At 34.8% G+C, this 24,188-nt stretch overlaps 2 protein-coding genes across 2 annotated transcripts in view; both read right to left on the bottom strand.

The window, feature by feature from the left end:
* The window catches only part of LOC127833534 (E3 ubiquitin-protein ligase TRIM37-like), a 43,123-nt gene extending 23,289 nt beyond the window's left edge, over positions 1–19,834 (bottom strand). The window contains exons 1-7 of the mRNA XM_052358838.1: positions 19,671–19,834; positions 9,107–9,208; positions 8,630–8,670; positions 7,710–7,823; positions 6,307–6,394; positions 5,594–5,707; positions 28–142 (exon numbers count right to left, since the gene is read on the bottom strand). Of these exons, the coding sequence (XP_052214798.1) occupies positions 28–142; positions 5,594–5,707; positions 6,307–6,394; positions 7,710–7,823; positions 8,630–8,670; positions 9,107–9,208; positions 19,671–19,742 (646 nt within the window). The 5' untranslated portion in view covers positions 19,743–19,834. The remainder of the gene's footprint in view (positions 1–27; positions 143–5,593; positions 5,708–6,306; positions 6,395–7,709; positions 7,824–8,629; positions 8,671–9,106; positions 9,209–19,670) is intronic.
* Positions 19,835–20,265: 431 nt separating this feature from the next.
* LOC127866277 (uncharacterized) lies at positions 20,266–24,188 on the bottom strand. The gene is made up of 8 exons (XM_052406720.1): positions 23,187–24,188; positions 22,372–22,792; positions 22,109–22,249; positions 21,907–21,978; positions 21,544–21,696; positions 21,134–21,386; positions 20,833–21,019; positions 20,266–20,649 (listed from the first exon to the last, which is right to left on the bottom strand). The coding sequence occupies exons 3-8, from the start codon at positions 22,217–22,219 to the stop codon at positions 20,541–20,543; spliced, it is 885 nt and encodes a 294-aa protein (XP_052262680.1). The 5' UTR covers positions 22,220–22,249; positions 22,372–22,792; positions 23,187–24,188; the 3' UTR covers positions 20,266–20,540.

Here is a 24,188-nt window from a genome sequence, read left to right as displayed (position 1 = left end):
GTGAATATGGCCCAAGCTGCTTCTTACCCAGAAGAGTGAGCATTTTACGTGTACTCTTGAGCTGTGACTCCAGGCGGGCTATCATCAACTCGACTCGACAGCCCTCATCTCCTGGGCAATCTTCACACTCGATTTTTCGCTCCTGTCAAAGGAATAGGAAATCTGGGCTAAATGCATGTGCGTAAAGTTTTGTTCCTGATAATGGACGACAATCTCCGCGTTAAGGCATTTTTTATTTAAAATCTTTTCTTTGGGAAAATCCACTTAAGGCAGAAAGTGTCGTCCCTCATAAGGCTTTACAACTGCACAGGCCTATTTGGTACAACAGTTTACACACATGTAATAAACCCAGATTTTCCAAAAGAGCTGAATTATTAAAAAATGTTGTGTTAATTAATTACTGCATAACATATCACATTTGCAAGCAAAAATTAATCAAAGATATTGTGGATTCTTTATGCTACTATGTTATAGTTTCAACCTTTCGTATTTATTCAGCTACCCACATATTTTGGATTTTAAGACATATGACTGATAAAACAAAAAACCGTCGGAGACGGGTGATGCTCCCCAAAGATTTTTTTGTCACAATATTGCACTATATATTCAGATAAAAGGAAACGTCTTGAGGGGCATAACTTTGGACAAAATAATAAGATGGATGGTTTAGCACCTAAAAACTTTCAAAGGGCCATAACTCTCTAAATAAATCATCTAACCATAACCCACAAATAACATGCGCATCACCTCAAGGTAGTTAAGCTTCCCATAAAGCTTCATTGAATTCCAGTCAGTAGTTGGGGAGAAATAGCCCCAACAAGAATTGCACTATATGTCCAGTTTATTGAAAATTTCAAAGGGCCATAACTCTGCGAAAAATCACCCGACCATCACCGGCTGATAATATGCACATCTCCTGTTGGTAGTGAAGCTTTCCATTAAGTTTCATTGAATTCCCGTAATAAGTTGCTGAGAAATAGCTCGGACAAGAATTGCACTATATGTACAATGGAAAATTTCAAAGGGCCATAACTCTGTGAAAAATCATCCGACCAGAACCGGCTGATAATATGCACATCTCCTAATGGAAGTGAAGCTTCCAATAAAGTTTAATTGAATCCCGGTCGTTAATTGCTGAGAAATAGCCCGGACAAAAATTGTGCACGGACGGACAGACACATACAAAAACATTTTGGGGGAGCATAATAAATTATGTAATGGTTAAACAATATAGATGCATCATTTTTTAAATTTTGTAATTAGCAAACATTGCTGCACATGTTGTGTTAGAGTCATTAATTGCCAAAATATTCATTCAGTTTAAACCTATTTATTTTTACTTGATTGCATCGAAAGCCACAGGCATATTGAAAGGCTCTCAAGTCCGTCTCCTTGGCCTAGAACCTGTACTTGGTGTCTTTGGGGGGGGAGAATTAAAGAACGATCCGACAGTGGGGATCAAACCCGTGACATCTCGATCGATAGGCATTCATCATAACCATTACACCACGGTGACTTTTATGAATTTATGAGAAGATGTATTGAAATATTGATATCACAATTATGACACAGTTTAGTATCTTATACCAAAAAGGATGACTCAACAGATTAATTGGAAAGATATGTAAAAGTTGTTGCTAGAGTGCTTTCTGTAATTGAGTCTGTTAATAATGAAATATCTTAAGAGTAACTTAATGAGCATTGATTTTGCAGAAAAAAACACTTTATATTTAAAATTTAATATCTTACTAGTGTTGAAATTTTGTTCATTAAGTATTATGAGTAAATTAAGTTCATAAGGGGCTAATTATATTGACATTAAGTTTTGAGGATTCGTAAAAATTGACATTTAAGTTGGATCGTAATTTTGTTTCTCTTTATAATGCTTGATAAATAACTTCCGACACACCAAAATCCACAAAAGTTACTGTTCCTAAAGAATATTGATTTCAGAGTTAATTGACTGTTTTTTCCTGACTTAAGGTTCATGTAGAGGCTTCAATTTGAAAAATGTGGGACCCCTAGCACTGAACTTAAATTTGACTAAAAGAAGAGTGCCACATTGAAAATGTATACATCATTGCTTTAAAGGATGTTTTTCCTTCAAACTGCTACCAATTTTGTACATCAACGTATCATAACATCCACAAAATCAATCAAAATACAAAGCAATTTTAACAATAAAATATACATTATTTTCAAAAATCTGAATCATGTTTATTCCACGTATTTCAGCGGAAAATTATATAACTAGTGATTAATATCGACATTGACGAGGGCAAGTTACGCTTAAATAGTAAAAAAAGTTAACATATCTAGAAATACCAAAACTCGAACACATGTCATTTCATCACCATGGAGGCAGCCATTTTTAAATTAATAAAATAGAAAGAAACATGCTAAAACTCACTCATCGCCTAATTGACATTCCAAACGGTTGACGATGACAAATGCATTGGATTGTACTCTTTCCGTTGATGTTTGCAAACTGCACGATCAGACCTCATAAACACTCAAAAGAATAACTATGTAAGAAGCATTTCACCAATGTTTACAATCGTTGTCGAATCACATTACTTATATTATTGCGCATAAAATTGTACGCTTACAGACTGACAGAAAAATCGATACGTAACTCCGTTCAATTCATCACGGTATACTATTATAATGATAATATATAATAATACATCGCTTTAACAATCTAAAAGTAGAAATAATTCTTTTAAACGGAGTTTTTAATAACGAAAGTGAAAACAACGGAAGTTGGATGGATATTCTGTGAGATGCACTTCGGCTCCAGAAAAACAATAAAATAAAATAAAAAAGACGTGTGGGGGACAATTTTCAGCTGGAAAATATTTGAAATAGGGTAAGTGATGATATTTCTACGTGGTCATTTCTGTTATTTAGTGCGATCTCTTGCTGATTAATGTTTATAGTTGTTTTACTAGTTGCCACCCAACTGTCAAAATAGGATATGTGTTATCTCAGGTATGTGTATACACATACCCGGTTTTCTCACCACTGCACGTGGTTTCGACCGATTTGTTTTGCACGTTTTTCTACGGAGCACAGCGATGGCCACGCTTTCAAAATGGGTAGAAGGAATCATAATATAAAATCAATCGGTTTGCCAATTTCTTTATATTCCTTTACAATTTTATAAGTCGTCTGCAATCTATTTCAATTTGAGATGGTTTAAAATTTGCAATTTGGTTGAGAGGTAAATAACAAAATGGTTAAGCCTTTGAAATAGAATTGTGACTCTTATTATCCACCATACCTGGATTTATAAAAAGTAGTTACGTTTTAGTTATTTTTAGAACTTTGTTTAGGAAATTTATCTAAAAAAGGCAGTTGAATAAAAACTCATTTGTTGTTTTATGACAATTATTTTCTGTGAAATGTTGCTAACTTGACCTTGTATATGTATATAGCTTTGTATTTATTCAACTTAAGGTAGTGCATATCCTTCCTAACTTTAGATTGAGATTTTGTAAATAAGTGTAAAAATGTATTGGTTTTAAACCAAACTATGAATAAAGCACACAAATATTGAATGTCAAAAATCTGTTAATGTTATTCTATCTGTCTTAAGCTTTAAAATGATATATAGTTTGACCATATTGTACAACATTGAATGAAGAAAAACCAAAGCAAAGTTTAAATGAATTTTATCCCCCCATGAACCTTAAAACTCACAGTAAATAGGCAGTAAATAGGCTTCAGCACCATAATCCCAAAGCCAGATATGATTTATTTTATTATGTGGAATATGAATTTAGATATACAGTAGACTCTCTGTAATCCGGACGGTCTAGGGACCGGCCTGATCGTCCGGTTTTCGGAGAGTTCCGGTTTACCAAGAGTAGACATATTGCCGAAAAATACCTTGTGTACAAAATCATATAAAAATAAATAAAACCATATACATTAACATGTACCATGTGATAACTGTACTCATGTGATGTTTATGTTTAAAGTATTCTTCAAAAAATGTGTTTTTATTTGATTTAAAGCAAAAAAACATTCCATACCGACTTGTTTTGATTAATCCCAAAGTGAGAGTGGTGCTTTATACATGTACGTATATGTACATGCTTACGTGATATTTGTCATATAGGCGAGTGAGTCGTGTTCGAGCTCGCTATAAATAGCACTGAATTAATTAAGTTTCATTTGTTACAAATAGGAAGCGCCAAACGTCATAGACAATTTTGACGAATTACGACACAAATACGATTTATTATTCAAGGCATAAAACATTTTACAAAACATACACACACACACACAAATCTCAGCAAGTCTTGTCAAAACCATTTAAGGGTTTAAAAATGGCTATAAGATCTTTTCAACTACCAGAGAAGATCACAAGAGAGTGATCGTCGCAACGGCATGCATTAATTTTGTAATTAAACTGTTTATCATAAGCTTAATAAAGCGATCGCCTCAATCACTTTTTGGTGTTTCCGCATGTCTATATTAGACATTCACAGTTTGTCTTACATTCTTTAATCGGACTTCAATAGCTCGGTAACGAATTGACAACTTTATGGTATGTTTAATCCGATTATCGCTCGCGATCTGAATGTGTGACACCGCACGGGCCGTGCTGACTAGGTATTGTAATTTACACGCCTCGAGAATCTTGAGAATTTGGACCGTCCTATGTATTCAATGTATTTTACGTTAAAAATGACGAAATTCAAGGAGATATCCGTTTGGTTTCCGGTTTTGAGAGAATTCGGTTTATTCAACATTTTCTAACAAAGAAATAGAAGGCAAAAATACAGGACTGGCCCGACTGTTCGGAATCGGGAGATTTCCGGTATTCGGAGTGTCCGGCATAGGCAGAGTCTTCTGTAGATAAAAACATCAAAAACACCAACTTTTGGCAAGATTTACCAATTTGAAAAGTACTTTTCTTTCTTAAAACGATTTTAAAAACCTTATTTGCATCGATTGAAGTTCCCAAGTAGTGGAATACAATATTTCATTGTATTTTTCATGAAATGGGAGTCTCTTCTAAACTAAAATCCAGTTTTGGCAGTAAATGTTGAACCAAATAAGCCAGTTCACTCTGCACAGGCTTAGTCGACCCTTCAACTTTCGTGAGTCTAAAATGAGTCCTGACATAATGCAGCCCCTGGCTGAGGTACCTCACAAACATCGAAATACACACACAACCTGAAAGGCCCAAAGTCCCTCAACTAAGACACAAAGGAATTGACCTGTTCTGTGCAGCCAAAGATATCATAAGATCTTCAATGTTCTAACCAAATTGCATAAAGATTGGATATTAATGTGCCTTTGAGTGTTAACAAGGTTTTACAATCGCCATATAAAAATTAATGCCTCTCCCCCTGGCCGCCATGTTTTTCAACAGACCGGAACCATTTTGAAACTCATCCAAGATGTCATTAAAACAAATCTTCTGACCAAGTTTCATGAAGATTGGAAATTAAATGTGTCTTCTAGAGTGTTAATAAGGCAAATGTCCACAATGCATGATGGAAAAAAGATTATCACAAAAGCTCACCATTGAGCTCCTTGTGCTCAGGTGAGCTAAAATATACAGAAACTCGTCACATACCACGTCTTGTATGAGCTCAATGTTTCTACGCCTGTTTAAACTCAGTTTCTCCATCACCTGCCTCACACGCTCATTGTACTCGTTGTCCACTGGCTTGAACGTGTGACCTGAATGCTGGAGAAAGACAGTTCATTATAATTTGAGCCTTGTTCTGTTAAAACAGGGCTTCATGCATGTACGTGAAGTGCCGTCACAGATTACTCCCATATACTATTATAATCTGGGGTGACACTTTACAAACATGAATTAAGCCTAGTTTTCCAATAGCAAAGGCTCATACATAGATGATTTTCACATTATGTTAAGGTAAATTATTGTAAATGTATAAACTAGTTCAACCTTCAGCTGGACAAAAAAGCCCTCAACACACACACATACAGGCAAACACACAGACAGGGTATTTATCAGTATCGTACAATTTGGCAATTATCATTGTAGACATATAAAAATATGTATAGCATCAGCTTGAACCTTAATAAACAGATGTCATATTAAAAATGACCATGCTAAATATGCTAGTCAGGAATGTTACTTTATGCTTTATGATATTTATCATTTACAGGCAGTCTCATCTTAACAAAAATAAAGTGTATGCGGAAAATGTTGTTCCTGATAAGCCTGTGTGGACTGCATACGCTAATCTGGGACGACACTATACACACACGCATTGAGCCAGGTTTGCCCAGTTTAAGGCTCACGTGTCTGACATTCACCTTGCCCTCCCACAGCGCACACTGATGGCAGATGCACTTCTTACAGTTCACACAGAACACACTAATCTTCTCCTTGTGTTCACTGCAGCTGAAATAGGCAACAAAACACTACATTTCAATAGCATTCTTATCAGACTGATTATGTTAGCACTAATCACATGTTTTTTTTCTATCTTTGGACGAGTCCGGTAAACGAACCCGTTCCCAATGACCTACAGACCCGTTCCTAAAATAAATCAAACCCGTCCCAATTTCCAAAAAACATACAAAAAATCCCAATCAAAGTCCCGTCCCAATTTCCAAAAAACATAAAAAAAACAATCAAAATTGAGTAAGCTGTCCCCGAAAACGCCAACTTGACATATTTCAAGACCGTTTTAACTTGCGGTCGATTCCACTTCTCAATCATTGACTGGTTCAAACATTTAACGTTACTTTCGTACATTAAATACGTGTTTGTTATTGCAAAATATAAACCAGTCTGAATTTTCTTATGCTTTTGGCAATATTCGCCATTAGTCACAAAAGTAAGTATTACAGAAAGAAATAAAAGCCTAGTGAAGTCAAAAGCAAATTGTGAAGCGATTTTGGCTTTGAAAAAAGTTCGGCGTCTGTTTTGTCCACCCATTTCACTCAGAACACTGCAACAAAAATTGTCGAGATGACAGTAGCCAAATGCTGATTGACGACGAGTTATTTCTTCTATTTGATATTAAATTAATTTAATTTAATACTGAGAATGTGTTACGGTACGTTTTAACTTGCAGAGCTTTTTTTTATTCAGGGAATGGGCAATGCTTTTGCAAGACTGTGAATAAAAGCTTAGCTTGCTTTCCTGTGTCATTAAAAGCTGGCAGAAGTGAAACAAAGTCATTAAAATACCATTCTTCAATTGGTAGAAGTCAAACTTGATTTTTCCCAATTGAAAGATTTCGTGACTCTTTTTTTCCCAATTTGGTGATTTCACGACGCAATAAATCCAAATGGCATGGGTACTGGACCCGTTCCCATTTGGGTGAACAAAATCACTGGTTACACATTAATATCAGGTCTGGACTGAGTTTTATTGAAAAGTTCAGATTTTTTCATTTTTTGCATTGTCAATTACTCTGCTTTCTAAAGTCAAATGGTATGTTTACAAGTATAACTCATCTATCCCTGTATAATAATTGAACTGCAATCTGAGAAAACTAGACATAATGCAGTTGAGGTCCCAAATCTAGAGCAAAACTTTTACCTTTATGGAAATATTTTTCAAAGAAAGTTTCTTCTAACCAAACATCCAGTTTAAGTGGAAAGTGCCTTCTCTAATAAGCCTGTGCAGACTGCAGACTTACATCAATTAAGCTCAGTTTTCTAAGAACAATTGGCTCAAATAATTTTTGAATTGTGAAGGTTCATACATGTCATTCTCTCCCTCGTTTTTCGGTGGAATCGTGTGCTGTAGCAGATCTAATTGCTGGGTCACTTCCTCCGCCCAGCGACAGTTCACGAGGTCAGGCATGTGCAGAGGTGCCCTGCAAACATAAGAAACTTTGGATTTTGACCCTTTAACACTTTCATACATATTTTTACACATGTGTAGTCCTTAGAAAGTTAAATTAAATTAAAGACCTTTCTTACTTGATTAAAGTTTAAAAGGCTTCAATTCCGACCTTTAGATACTGATGAGCAGCAAACAGCAAACAACCTGAACAGACTGCGAGTTACTCACAGGCTGTTCTGGTTTTATGCTATTTGCACATAGCCATTTTCACATTGCCTCTGAGTGGGAAAGTGCTAAACACCATTAAAACAATGATTGGAAAAGTGTGAATGTGTACTGTTTTGGTTAAGAAAAAGTTACCTCACATACAATTGTTCTTTTTGTTGCAGGCAATTTATATTTGTTGGCTTGTCTATATTTTACATAAAATACAAATATCACTTGTCACAAATATACATGTATATTCATGCAAATATATTGTAATAAAAGTTATAAACAATTGTTATATGGACACAGTGAATATATGTTTAATTCCCTTATGCAACCACATCTACAGTTAATGTATACAATCGAAAGGCACATAAACAGGGATGTAACACCATTAACCTGTCATCATGACAAATTGATTTATATTTCACAACAAGTTTATTTTAAAACAAAAAATAATTTTACACAACCATGATAATTAATTACAGTCTTCTTAGTGAGTAGCAATATAAAACATAGAATGGATCAAATTCTGTTATTCCAAATAAATGCAATTTTATCACAAGGTTCTCATGTATGACAAGTTGTCAAAACGTTTTAAAGAAGACTTTGCAGTATTTGTTAACCCACCTACAATGTGGACACTGCATTCTCGTCTCTGTAAGCCATCTCTGTAACAAACAAAAACAGTCATGACATTCATTTAACTTTTAATTTTGTTTGCTCCAAGTCAATATTATTTAGCAATGCAGATATGGCTTTGTAAGCAATTATAAATGTGTTCCCCTTTTTCAGTTTTGTCAATAACTTCTCCCCTAATTTGGAAGGCAGGCCCTTTGCAAAATAAAGAAAAAAGCCCTGAGTAATATAGCATTTTAAGTTAATTTCCAATTAACACTTGTTATATCTAGAAACATATTCACAATTTGTAATCCATTTATTTTGCTTTCATGGCAAACAGTAATTCAGAGTTTTAATCTGAGCATCATTCTGAGAAAACTTGGCATAATGAATGAGAATAAAGTGTCGTCCCATGGATTGCAGAGGCTACTCTGGGACAACACCCAGAACTTGGCCCCTTTTAACTCCCAACTGCGACATACATACCCGTATGCAGGCATAGCAGCAGAATTTGGAACAATGAGGACACAGTCTGGCATCTCTCAATTTTTCCATACAGATGAAGCATCTGAACACTTCAGTCAAACTCTAAAATAAATCAATTATATATTATAATAGGATAAGATTTCAGTCAGGCGTGACCAAAATATTTATATACTTATAATTAAATTTTATTCAATAGTATTTTAACTATAATATACAACAAGAGCGCCGCATAGTGGGTGCCAACGCTCGGCTGCGGTTGCAGTTTTGAATAAATGAAAGCTTATATAACATATATATATATATATATATATATATATATATATATATATATATATATATAGGTTGTGGCATGAAGAACTCATTAAGGTGCAGCTACATATGAAGTTTCAAGGTTGTAGGTGGAAGCACTTTGATTTTAGAGCCAACGTTAAGGTTTTAGCACCACAGCGACGTCGGACAAGCTGGCTATGACAATACCTCGGGCTTTCTCCGAAAACAGCCGAGCTAAAAATCATATGGAAATTAACATAACATACATGTAACCATAATAACTTTAATGCCAATTAAAATAATAAATCACAAAATAAACTTTTGTACTTGCTTCAAAACTTATGCAAAACACAATGATTCAAACAAAGTCACAACACACTAGAATACAATGTAGGCGTTTTTTAAGCAATTTTGGAAAATTGCTACTTCAGGATCAGGAATTGTTCTGCACAAAAAGTCAAATGATTTGGGAAAATATAATTTATTATAACACTTTTTAATAAGTCAAATTATAAGAACAAAATCATATAACTTTAATATAGTCACATACTTTGTTAGATGTAATAAAACAAGGGCTGTTTGTAAAACATGCATGCCCCCAAATGGGCTGTCAGTTGTAGTGGCAGCCATTGCGTGATTCCGTTTTTTGTCACTGTGATCTTGACCTTTGACCTAGTGACCTTAAAATCAATAGGGGTCATCTGCCAGTCATAATCAATGTACCTATGAAGTTCATGATCCTAGGCCTAAGCGTTCTTGAGTTATCATTTGGAAACCATTTTACTGTTTAGAGTCACTGTGACCCTGTCCTTTGACCTAGTGATCTGAAAATCAATAGAGGTCATCTGCCAGTCAAGATCAATGTATCTATGAAGTTTCATGATCCTAGGCCTAAGCGTTCTTGAGTTATCATCCGGGAACCATTTAACTGTTTCCAGTCACTTTGACCTTAACCTTTGACCAAGTGACCTGAAAATCAATAGGGGCCATCTGCAAGTCATAATCAATGTACTTTTGAAGATTTATGATCCTAGGCCTAATCGTTCTTGAGTTATCATCCGGAAATCATTTGGTGGACGGACAGGACGGACCGACCAACCAACCGACTAACGGACAGACAGACATGTGCAAAACAATATACCCCCTCTTCTTCGAAGGGGGGCATAATAAAATTGAGATAATAATCATCATTTATATAGAAAATCCTTTTTTTACAAATTGCGATATATTTTTTTTTAATTGGGATTTTTTTACCACATTGCTTTAAGAGAGGGTCAGTTTACAAAAACCCTAGATTCATCTCATGGTCATGTGACCACCAAACCAAGAATATCAGCTTGGTATGTGGTCACAATCACCACAGATATGGCCTGGGGATCCAGTTTATATGGCAATGTGTATGCTGATGTTTTTTAACTAACATGTTAAATGATTAGAGATATAACTTGCCAGCTTTAGGCTTATTCTGAGTAATAAGGAAGAGATCTCAGATTAGGTGTTTATGTCGCATACCGGTATGCAGTCATATGTAATTTAACTTAATTAGTCAGATTTTCAATGATTTTAATGCTTAAGATGTGTTAATTTACAAACAGCTATAATCTGTATTTGATGATATCTGATAAAAATCAAATGATTAACATGGAAATTCTTATATATTTAAGTGCCTTTTGAATCGCACTGAGATACTTTGAAGATGCCATAAAGTTTGAATGGCGTTTGAATGGCACCAGGGTTCTCGCTGGGTTAATAATTATGTTCTATAATTTTTAAAATGTTGTCTCCAATCTAAAAGAAATAGAACCATAAGCAGCTATTCTTAAAATATAGTTTGAGAGATGGAATAGAAAATTAGTTTTTGTCACTTGTTTTTGAAAATTGAAAGATTTTATCTCTACTTTTTTAAACTTTTGCATTTGGCGACAATTGCAAATGGCGGAAGATGCCACTATCTTACCTATTATAAGGGTACTTTTATTAATATTTTCATCCTGTGTGCATTTCCCTTAACTCTCGATTTTTCGAGAAGTATGTAACTACTGAATATTACTTACTAATAAAATCAAATTATTATTTATTTATTTGTAGATGATATTTTGGTTTACTAACGCTTTCACGATACAGTTGATTGGTGTAGAACGGATTTTATTCAGTGACGGATAGGTTAAAAGTGTTTTGCAAAATACATTTATTTATGATATTCTAATTGATAGTTTTCTTCGGATTGAAGCAATAAGGCTTTCATTTTCAGTCTATTCATGTTTCTGTTGATGTGTGTCAATTTCAACAACTTTTTCTTTTTTCGAAAGCAAAACAAGGTCACGTTATGTAGTACTCACCGTTTTTGTGACGAGACGTTAAGTGCAGACAAATGATTTAGTGAATTTTGCAGATTTTGTTTGTAAATATAATGTTCATTGCTGTAATATTGTAGTAAAGTATGTCCTTTACAAAAGTAAGAATGCTCTCCTGTGTGTACCATAAAAAAATAAGCGTTAGGGCTGCAACACGTGATTTAGTGAATAACGCACATGTAGTGACCCATTTTCAGGAATGTGAGGTCGTCTCAAACTACATATAACACCCCCCCGAAACCCGATATGATGTGAAAAGTTGGACGTGCTTGGAAAAGTTTCCGATAAATTTTCCTGAATTTCGGTAGGGCAAGTAATTCAAGTTCTTTTATTGTTTAAAGGCATTTTTTTCATTAAAATATATGTTGGTATATGCAAAGGAGGTATTATCATGTATGTTAGAACAAGAGGGCCAAGATGACCCTAGTTCGCTGACCTGAGAGGAGTCGGTTCATTCAATGTTTACCTAAAGCCAAACTTGACCTAGATATTGACCAGACAAACATCCTGGTCAAGTTTCATCATTATTGAACCAAAACTCTGGCGTATGGAGCGTTTTTGTTTTTGTAAGATTTAAAATGGTGACCTATATTTCGAGTTGACCCCCCTTACCAAAAATCAAACTTTGCTTACAAAAATAAATATTATGACCAAGATTAATAAAATCTGAAACAAAATTGTGAACTCTAGAGTGTTTACAAGGATTTTGTATAATGTAATAAAAATTAGGACAATCTAAGCGCAATAATTATGGCATTCATTATGTGATTTTGCTCATCATCAAACTTGACTGAGATCTTTCAGCAACTTTGATAAAGAATGCTTGAGAAATGTGAATGCTAAAGTGTTTACAAACCAAATGTGGACGGACGGACAGCGGACAAAAACCAATCCTAAAACCTCACCTGAGCAATCAGGTGAGCTAAAAAGTGTGTTTCACCGATCTGAGCCGTTTTCCAACTTGTCCAAGAAATCAATAAAACCATTGCATTGACTAAGTTTCACGATGATTTGGCAAAATATGTGACTTCTATAGTGTTTGATCACAAGGTTTCTCTCTATATACTTGTAGTCACATATATAGGAAAACTGTCCCACCACCTTGGCGGCCATGTTTTTTGACCGATCGGGACCATTTGCCAATTCATCTGAGAGATATATATAAAACCAATCTTTTCACCAAGTTTCATGATGATTGGGCAAAAAATGTGACTTCTAGAGTGTTTACAAGCTTTTTTTACTATATAAATATAAGAAAACTGCCCCCCCCCCACGGCATCCATGTTATTCAACTGACCAGAACCATTTTCAAACTCAACTCTCGTATCAAGGAAACAAATGTTACCTGTAGGATGATTTTGGGCTCTGTGGTAAGGACTCAAGTCCTTTTTAAACCCCTCTTCTTATCGACGTCTTATGGTACTGTATCCGTATGTGTTCTCACGACTAATAAAAATAGCCCTTATTCAGTAAAAAATAGTTCCTTAAGTATGGTAAAGAATGAATGTCCTTTTGACAAACAACAGTTGTGATCACTAAAACTTATACACTATGTCCCCATTCCAATGTAGATCAATCCTGCTCTTGAATTCTAATACATTCTTGGCATCAACTACACATTGAGGCAAGTCATTCCACATGTTAATCACTCTTCTGGAAAGTTGATTTTGACAAAAAGATGTTTTTGACTTTGGTTTCTCAAGCTTTAGGTTATGTCCTCTAGTTGATGATGTATAATTGAAAAAGTTCTCAAAAACGCAATCATCTATATTTTTGACTATTTAAAATGTTTGAATGGCATCCCCACGAATTCTGCGATGAGCAAGTGATGGTAATTTTAGTTCTTTAAGTCGTTCCTCATAGGATGAATTCCTCAAATTCGGTACAAGTTTTTTTGTGGCTCTTTTTTTAACTTTTTCTATGCTAATAATGTCCTTTTTTAAATATGGGTACCATATAACATTTGCAAACTCAACATGCGGACGCACCAAGGCAGTATATAATTTCAAAAATAAGTATTTGTCCATGAACTCAAAAGATCTCCTTATTAAGGCTAGGATACTGTTTGCTTTATTTATCTTTGTAGATATATGCTTACTAAATTTTAGGTCTCTTTCGAAGAGCACTCCCAGATCACATTCCTCAGTTGTAGCCTGCAGAGACTTATTATTCATAGTATATTGTTGATTGGGGTTATTGTTTCCATAATGTATAACTTTGCATTTGTCAACGTTGAAGGCAAGTTCCCATTTTTGTGCCCATTCGCTGAGAGAGTCAAGATCCTCCTGCAGCCTGCCTGAGTCCGTCACAGGTGCATATAACTTGGTGTCGTCAGCAAATATTTTAGAAATACAGCTCACAGAGTCGGTGATATAGTTAACATATATTATAAAAAGTACTGGACCAAGCACACTTCCCTGAGGAACTCCACTCTCTACACTTATCCAGCTAGATGTACTTCCCTTTATTGACACACACTGTCTTCTCTGACTCAGAAAGTTCTCAATCCAGGCCAGAACATTTCCCTTAATGCCATACGCAGATACCTTCCTTATGAGTCTTCTATGTGCAACTTTATCAAAAGCTTTCGCAAGGTCTAAGTAAATGCTGTCCCAGCTTTCGCTTCCTTCGATGAACTTTGTCCAGTCCTCCATAACATGTAGCAACTGTAACGCACAGGATCTATGTGGTCTAAAGCCGTATTGATCATTTGATAATAAATTATTCACACTTAAATGATACATGATATGTTTTCTAACTATTTTTTCAAGGATCTTGCAGACTACTGATGTTCTGACCAAATTTCATGAAAATTGGGCCAAAAATGTGACTTCTAGAGTGTTCACATATTTTCACTATATACATATAGAGAAAAATGCCCCGCCCACTGGCGACCATGTTTTTTTACCGATCTGGACCATTTTGGAACTCGTCCAAGATATCAATAAAACCACTGTTTTGACCAACTTTCATGATAATTGGTGTTTACAAGGTTTCTCTATAGCAAAATAAGGAAAACTGCCCCGCCCACTGGCCGCCATGTTTTTTAACGGAATGGAACCACATTTGAACTCAACCTTTATCATTAAGACAAACATTTTGACAAAGTAACATGGAGATTGGGCATAAAATGTGACTTCTACAGTGTTTACAAGGTTTTTCTTTTTCTTGACCTAGTGACATAGTTTTTGACCCAGCATGACCCAGTTTAAAACTCGATCAAGATATCATTGGGACAAATCTTCTGACCAATTTTCATGAAGATCGGACAATAAATGCGGCCTCTAGAGTGTTTACGGAGTGTGAACGGACGGACGACGGATGGACGACGGACAAAGACCGGTCACAAAAGCTCCCCTGAGCAATCAGGTGAGCTGAAAATCCTGGTTATTATTTTTCAGGATTTATTGAAATATGGCTATTTGAAGTCGACGATGCAGGGATTTGTACCCTTTTGAGCACTTTATTAACACATTTCTTTAAAGGTATGCTAGTGAAAATGGTATCAACTTTTTCAAGCACGTCCAACCTTTTTACATCATATCGAGTTTCCGGGGGTGTACTTAATTGAGTTGTCCAATATATGTTACAACATCTGAAACTTTCTAAGAAATTTACAGTTGGAAAATAGTAGAGTCAATCAGAAGAATTTCATTAACGTCTTCTTTTAAATTTACACAATCAGACAATTTTATTTCAACAGAATTAACACATAAAAAATAATTAATGAGAAGTTGTTTATGCATGGTAAGTTCTTAATAGTAAAGAACATTTTAATAATTTTATTTAAATGAGCTCCATAATTCCTTGTAAAGAGATGCAAATTTGAATGTCATAGTGCATATTGTTTTATGAATTACATTATTTGCCAATATATCTTTTGTAAACACACTATAATTGTCTGTTCTGCGTTTTAATTAAAACAACATCAATACTTTTTGTGTGTTAAATTGCTATCAGATATTATGCACTGTTGCACAGATGATAAAATAATGCGTAGACAATCATGAATGGTCTCTGTTGGAATCATGTCATATCTTATTAGGGAAATTTTTAATGAGTTTTATTATAATTCAAATATAATTCTTAAAAAGGGCTGATAAATCGAGTGAATTGTTGTTTAATTGTATTATCTTTATTTCCCGGAGTTCTCATAATCTTTATTTCGCGGAGTTATCATAATAACATAACTATGCAATCTAAACAGATTGGTGATGGCAAATCATGGTTAATGAATCTAGTATGTACACTCATTATTATGTTCAATTCTAAAAGTAATTCCGTGCTAACTATACATCTCTTTTTATAACGAGATGGGGAGGCCCATATATATGGGATTGTGACATTCAAATGATGAAATATTTAAAAAGCATTTATATCTGAGTAAATAAATAAATTATAATAATTATGTCTACTTATTTAACGTGCTCTATCAGGCCTTTTCCGCCCTGTGCCACGGGTCCGAATATTGGCCCCATTCCCAATGCAAATCACATTGTTTTTTCCCAATTGAAAAAAAAATCCCAATTCCAAAAAAAAAAAATAATATTTTTTTGTAACCCTTAAAATATATGTTAACCTGATCCAGTGTAGAAAATAGAAAAAATTTGCATAATTAAATTATCTGTTGCCTTGAATTTGTTTTAAAAACAGTAAAATATGTTAAATTGATTATTTAAGACTTTCCTTATTTTCCCCAAAATCCGGCGTTTCGTGCGATTTTTCCACTCAAAAAAGGCCAGGCCCTTTCCCCAAAATCAGATAAAAAAACCTGCACTTATCACACATGTTTATAAGATTTTGTAAAATTTTAATTATATGTTATCAAATAATTAAGTAACACAATACCTTAAAAGTAAATATAATTTATCATTTTACATGTACATGGGCTACAGGGTATTACGGGACGCGATATTCTGCTTCAAATATGTATAAAATGCCCGCCAGGACGAGTCATATTTGTTAATTTGCGTCCCATTTGACGCACAATCATTTTGACGTATTGGTTTTTGTAGTATCAATAAGAAACTCTGAAAGACAACTGCAGTGCATAATTTTAAGGATGAACAAGTTGTCTCGCTTGTTGATTTATCTACCAATCGTGCATCTGCTGTTACTAGTTGCAAAGTTCCAAATTGAGATAACATTGCGTAAATGTGAGCTATTTATGTCGCTATGAAAGACAAGCTTACCGAGGTTACAATAGCTTATTATCTGGCAAGCAAGATAAAACTGTAACAAGAGGGCCAAGATGGCCCTATATCGCTCACCTGAAAGGAGTCGGTTCATTCAATCTTTACCAAAAGTCAAACTTGACCTAGATATTGTCCAGACAAACATCCTGGTCAAGTTTCATCATAATTGAACCAAAACTCTGGCATATGGAATGATTTTGTTTTTGTAAGATTTGACCTGGTGACCTATATTTTGAGTTGACTCCCCTAACAAAACATCAAACTTTGCTTACAAAAATAAATATATTATGACCAAGATTCATAAAATCTGAAACAAAACTGTGACCTATCAATAAAACCAATGTTTTGACCAACTTTCATGATGATTTGGCAAAAATTGTGACTTCTAGAGTGTAGACGTTTCTCTATAGCCAAATAAGGAAAACTATCCCCCCCCTGGCAGCCATGTTATTCAACTGACCGGAACCATTTTCGAATTCAACTCTCATATCAAGGAAACAATGTTTTGACCAAATTTCATGAAAATTGGGCCAAAAATGTGAATTCTAGTGTTCACACGTTTTCACTATATACATATAGAGAAAAATGCCCCGCCACTGGCGGCCATGTTTTTTCACCAATCTGGACCATTTTCGAACTTGTCCGAGATTTCAATAAAACCAATGTTTTGTTTTCATGATGATTGGGCAAAAATTGTGACTTCTAGAGTGTTAACAAGGTTTCTCTAAAGCCAAATTAGGAAAACGGCCCCGTCCACTGGCGACCATGTTTTTCAACGGACCAGAACCACTTTTGAACTCAACCAACATATCATTAAGACAAACATTTTGACAAGGTAACATGAAGATTGGGCATGAAATGTGATCCACAAAAATCAGTGAGGATGCAAAATTCAAATGATGGGAGTCCCAATGATGCCTCGAGATTTCTAACAAAATTTTTTTTTTTTAATTTTGACGATTGCAGAATAACTTACTTATAATCAGTATGCGGGTTTTCAACAGCTTAATGTAAAGAATACAGTTTTACAAATTTCTTTAACAGGTTACTTTAATATTTAAAAAAAAATGTTTGGACTCCTTTCAATTTTCGAACTCGTACATTTGCAAGTCATCGAGTCCCAGAACTTGTTTATGGCAGTTTGTAAAAAATCAATGCTGACAACACAGATAAATTATTAAGTTAAACATTTCCAAAGAGTTTTGTATCAAGAAATGAAAATAAAATACCGTTTCAATGAATTCGTTTTTGCAAATCTACGAACAATATATATATTATCTATTGTCTGTTATGTAAGGTGATCATAGTCAATGATCGTCTATGATTTAAAGTTTCACCTAATTGTTACATGTACTTTTGTCTTTGCAATATGAATGCTGTTTTATGCATCTATATATGTCCATTATCTTAACTATATATATTGTCCGTGATATTAATTAACCTGTGATCCTAGTCAATGATTCTCTGTGATCTACTGTTTTTGTTTTCCCATTTTTTTTTGTCAATGAAACCCTATTGAACCTCATAATTGCTGTTTTTTTTGCAGTAATAATAATAATGTTAATTTTGTATCTGCTATGTTTGTCTTTGATCCTAGTCAAAGAATCTCTATGATTTACAGTATTCGTTTTGCCAATCATTTTTATCAATTAAACCTTATGAGCTCACAGAAAGTGTTTTTATCAAATTTATTCTTAATAGAATTTCCCAGTGCATTCAAGTTATTTCAGCATAAATCTTCGTGATGATTATGACTTCTTTTTTATTTAAACACTAAAACGTCGTCACTGAGTAAGATTTACTGAATGATAACCTATCTGTTGCTGTCTTACAAAATCCCAACGCACTTTTCACATATTATCAGATAAAGACCAAGATGATCTGGTAATGGTTGAATCAGTGTACCATGAAACTTGCACTGTAAACAAAGAATATTTGTCAGAAATTTTAAAAAGCTGGCATGCTCTTATAGAAAAGACATTTGTCTTTGAGGTTTAATGTTAAAATTACTGAATGCATGATGTATACGTTGAAATGTGACAAGGAGTCCTTAGCTATCTGTTGTAAACCAAACAACTGTACACATATCGTAGTTCTTCATGAATGCTATGAGCTTTTTATGGGAAACATATGTACAGCTCAGTGTTCTTCCTAATTCAACGAAGTTTCATGTCAAAAAAATATGTCTCAAGTTTGTCTATAAAATCGAATTCAATCAACCTAAAACACAATACCTGTTACCTTTGATATCAATTTGCGGATTGAAACTTTGGATTACTATCATTATAATCTGACCACTTAACATCAAATTAGTTGTCTTAATAAATTTTGCGCATTAGTTATATATCCTACCGCAACCCAAATTTGACGACACCTTAATTTGACGATGTTCTATTTGTATTGATTAAATGGTTGATTATTGTCTAGGAATCATTTCAAAGTAATACAGCTGAGTTTAAAATTATTATTTTGTGCTTTTAAACATTTCATTATTTCTTTCATTATACGTTTGTGTATATTTATGCCAGAAAATTGTTTGTTGCTAATCTTATTGATTAAAGAACCACCCAGATTCCAGGCGGGAGACTTGACATGAAGATTGCTGTAACCAGTTGCAACTCCCAGCGTCACGGAGGGTCAAAAGCTGGGAGTTGGAATATTGCAACCACACATACCGAACAGGAACTATCCAAAAAGTGTTATCCGAATAAGTGTTATCCGAATATTATAACATTGATCATGTACCTCTATTGTATTGTGATCGTTTCCGTTAGCCTGCATATTATTAGATGGATTACTCGAATTTCCAGATGCCATCCTTTATGTTATAATAACATTATGGTTCTCCAATCTAACTTTTGTTGGTTGTTGCTGGTTTTTTCAAGTTTTTTTCTAGTTGTGTACTTGTGCAAAAGGTTTACAATCAAAACGGCCCCAGTCAAAACGGCATCTAGTAAAACACAGTCAAAATGGCCCCACTTTGGTCAAAACGGCCCCGAAGACAGCATTGTGTCACACCGGTCTTACTGACAATAACGTAGTGATGTCACCATCTATGTATAGAATGCGACGACAGTTTTTAAGTTGGTCAAAACGACCCCATTGTGTAACAAAGAACTTTGTTCAATATTGTATTTATTTGAAGATATGCATGTTGAATAATCAAACATAACAATTGTTAAACATAATAAGTATCAAATAGTTTATAATAATTGTCAAGAAAGAATGAAAAATGAGGTATATAAGTAAGATTTCTTTGAAAAAATGAGTAAATTCTATTTGTATCAAGTACATTCTAACATAACAATTGACAAGAAAGATATTTATTAGTAAGAATATGAGTATTTTTTTTTAGTAAAACATAATAATTATAAAATAGTTTCTAATAGTTGTCAAACATTATAATTGACAATGAAGAAAAACATAGAGATATATGTATTATTTCTGTGAAAACAATGCTCTATTTGTATCAATTACATTCTAATAGTTGTCGAACATAATAATTGACAAGAAATAACGAAAATGTTTCAGTTTTTCACACTATCAACACTGTTAAACAAACACACAAACGCCCAGCTTAATCAATATTTTGATTGATTTCAGACATTAATATGTTCATAACTCATTCATTTCAACTTCCTCTGGTCTCTTGGGTAACACTGGTCTGTAGAACGTACTGCACCTCTTCAAGAGGTCACTCGTGGACAGCGTCCCGGCCCTGTATCTGAAATAACAACATTAAAGCCATGATACATTTCGTAAAACCATACTTGAAAGAATTAGTTACAAAGATAAAAGAATTCTTTTTAAAGAACGAAATTACGCTAAATGAAATACTGTTATGTGTACCAAACTTTTATAAAAAATAATACATCAATAAAATTTTATTTTGATATCTTCTACTTACTCTTCCCGAGCAGCAAACAACTTGGCCTGAATCGACTGACTGGCTTTCCGCTGGATCCTCTGCAGCTGCTGCTCATTGACAAGCGCAATCATGTTCTCTACTTCCATCACCTCTTTGTGGATGGTTCGGATGAGGGTATAGAGTGGTGGAGCGCAGCCAGTCCGACGATTCAGGCGTCTGTGCCAACCTAAAAATATATGAGGGTATGAGCATAATGTGTCCATACGTGATAATAAATAATAATAATAATAATAATAATAATAATAATAATAATAATATGTAAAATAAAATAAAAAATTACCTTCCACGTCATTGTTGGTTCGCACTGTCTGTCCATATACGGACCAGGACTCGACTGGCGACACCGTTGAGTTTATCCATGTGTTGGACATGTACTCTAACAATGGGGTGATGTGCGGCGCCGTGTTCAGTCCGCTCATCATGTCGAATGTCGGACGAATGTGTTCCGCTGGTAGAAGCGGCAGGCAGAGCATCTGTCGAATGAAGGCATAAGTGCCGGTCTCGCTCATGTACTCGGTAGTCAGCCCTAGGCTCTGTAATTTAATAAAATAAAAAAAAGTCAACACAACTAGACATTAATGAATAATTCGAAAATGTGACATTAGAAGCAAACAACCGGACATTATTTCATGTTAATAAACACCGAAATTATCCATATTAAGAGGTACTAATAAAATATGGAATTATTACCTGAACATGTCTGAACACGGCCTGGCCCCAGTGAAACGCACAGCCTTTCATCCGAACACCTGGGAACACCTCGCGACACGCCTTCCATATGGCAGCTTCAAAATCAATCACTATCTGTTGCACAGCATTTACTTCAAGGAGGGACCGGATCGCCTACAATATTTGATGTAACAAACTCTAATTCAGATTTATTGGACTATGTTGGAAATCCATTGATCAATTTTCAACATACAGTCATTTTAAAATTAATGTTGTTAAATTTGTAAATATTAAAATAAAAAAATAAAAATATTTACATACAACGAGAACACTCGCATAATCCTTCACCCGTTTACCTGACATCAGCACGTAGACGAGTGGTACCTGTTTGGTATTTGTGCTTCTCCGAACGAATACATGGATCGTGAACAACATCTCAAAAGGCTTTCTCATGGACTGGAATGAAACAGAAAATTAATCATATAATATCAAGATTATATTCGTATCAATGTGATGCTAATTCGATTTTCAGTAATATTGTCTGGAGTAATGCTAATTTATAATTATTATCGTGTTATATACACACCTTAAATGTACCGTCCATGTACCACGTCTTCGATTCTGCTAACAGCTTCAGTTGTGTTTCTTTAGCAAATACGATGTGTCTACAATCATCGACGACGAGGTCTCTCTTCATAAAATCTTCGGGTATGGCGTCACTGTTAAGCTGAACGAGACAAAAATGCAACAAATGTATCTAGATGGTTCACTGCGTTCATAATAATAATTTACCTTATTCATTTCAGCATACACTTTTTATAGAAAATAAGTACCAATCGAATAATTTACCTCAAAGTTCAGATCCGTTGACTCTTCTGGTCGTGTTGCTTCTCTGGCACGGTTAACGCGTCTTGCTAGTTGGTCATTGTTTATCGGGTCAACGCATGGCCCTGCACCGCGAACGCTCTCTACGACTATAGTCTTCGCCGACTTGTATGGGTTTAGAACTCCTTCCGTTTTGGCCTAAAATGAAATAATCGCTTAATTAATGACATGCGTGTGCTTTCCATCTGACTGGCTAATCATCATCTGCAGAAAGTTCAATCTTTCGTTAGTGCTGCAGATGTAACTTGTTTAGTCGCATCTGGGGGTGGCTATGCGCCTTGGTTGCGGGGTTGTACGTGCCACCCTTTTCTGTTTCAACGGCAACACACACTTGTGACTTGTTTTGCACCGAACACCGCCATCTGGTCGTCGCATTCCTGCGTTCCTGAATGTCAAAAACATCGCAGTAAGTAATAATTAAATTACCATATATATGAACTTTATTCGAATATTGTAATTCAATTAATTAAGGTGCGCACTATACAACCATTTTTAAACGTGCAAAACGTGAAAGTAAATTATGTATTTATTAACATACCAATTAACTTTAATTGAATAATGAATGGCAATTAATTTAAGTACATGGTATATAACACCTTTCACACATATTACATACAGATATATTACCCCTGAAATAAACCGACAAAGGTGTGAAAGAGACGTTGAAAGTGACAACCGTATAATCAGATAATGAAAAATAAGACATTAATGCTTAGCTAACTTCCGTTTTTTCTGTATCAACATAAAATATGTTTCATCATTTGTTTATGTACGCATACCTCCAACACATATGAGTATCCGTGGCTGTCCTAGAGGAGGTCTTTCCCCTTCTGGGAGCCACCGGGTATCAACGTGAAGGTTACTGCCACGTCCTCAACATGGTCCCTCGGTACTGGGGGATCAAGTAGAGACAATTTAGAATTATTATATAATAAGGCGCAATCAATATTTGTATGATATGTTTGTATGTACGTAAAATAAAAATTAAATCCTTTAAAGTTGTAATTGCAGACTCAACTAAGAAAATAACAGAAGTACATTTCATATATATTTTTTCTTCTGATTTTCGAATTCGTTTTGACTATATGTGGGGCCGTTTTGACTAAATGTGGGGCCGTTTTGACTATCTGTGGGCCGTTTTGACTAAGAGTGGGGCCGTTGTGACCAAATGTGGGGCCGTTTTGACCAACTTAATAACTGTCTTTGGGGCCGTTTTGACCAAAGTGGGCCCGTTTTGACCAAATTTGGGGCCGTTTTGACCAAGTTTTCGGTCATTTTGACTAGGCGCTGTTTTGACTAGCCTCCGTGAAATACGGATCAGTGTAACCTTCGGCGCCCGAAATTAAACGTTTTAGCTTAACGCGTCCCACAACAAGGTTTATCGAATATTAGTTAAACATATTTATAGGTTTAGAACAATACATTATAAAAGTCATGTGCACATCAAGACATAATTTAACCAATCATGGATAAGAAGACTAGCATCTTCAATGTTAATTTTAGTTTTCCACCATGCTGGAGTTACAAGAAAAAAAAGTAATATGGATTGTTAACGATGATATTGTAAAGCCAAACCATTAATTGGCGTCGCACTGAAGTGCGGAGACTCGTATGTAATACGTTTTTTTCGCTTATGGGAGGAGAAGTAATTTTACGGATCAATGTATATATTTTTGGTGTCAGAATATCTTGCATAGTGGTGATTTTTTGTGTAAATTAGTGTAAATACCGGTAAGTACTGCATTTGTGCCTATTACATTTACTACAACATTTATTGCCAA

The sequence above is a fragment of the Dreissena polymorpha genome, chromosome 1 (genome assembly GCF_020536995.1).
Source record: "Dreissena polymorpha isolate Duluth1 chromosome 1, UMN_Dpol_1.0, whole genome shotgun sequence".
Classification (NCBI taxonomy): domain Eukaryota; kingdom Metazoa; phylum Mollusca; class Bivalvia; order Myida; family Dreissenidae; genus Dreissena; species Dreissena polymorpha.
The sequence above is the reverse complement of the archived record's forward strand: the minus strand, read 5'-3'. Positions and strand labels throughout refer to the sequence as shown.

Bases quoted from the DNA above. Each gene is read 5' to 3' on its own strand.
- LOC127866277 (XM_052406720.1), bottom strand. From the start codon at position 22,219: ATGAAGAGAGACCTCGTCGTCGATGATTGTAGACACATCGTATTTGCT. The intron at 21,979-22,108 runs GTGTGTATATAA...GTTTCATTCCAG, and splicing joins ACATGGACGGTACATTTAAG to TCCATGAGAAAGCCTTTTGA. The intron at 21,387-21,543 runs GTAATAATTCCA...ATTAAATTACAG, and splicing joins CCGTGTTCAGACATGTTCAG to AGCCTAGGGCTGACTACCGA.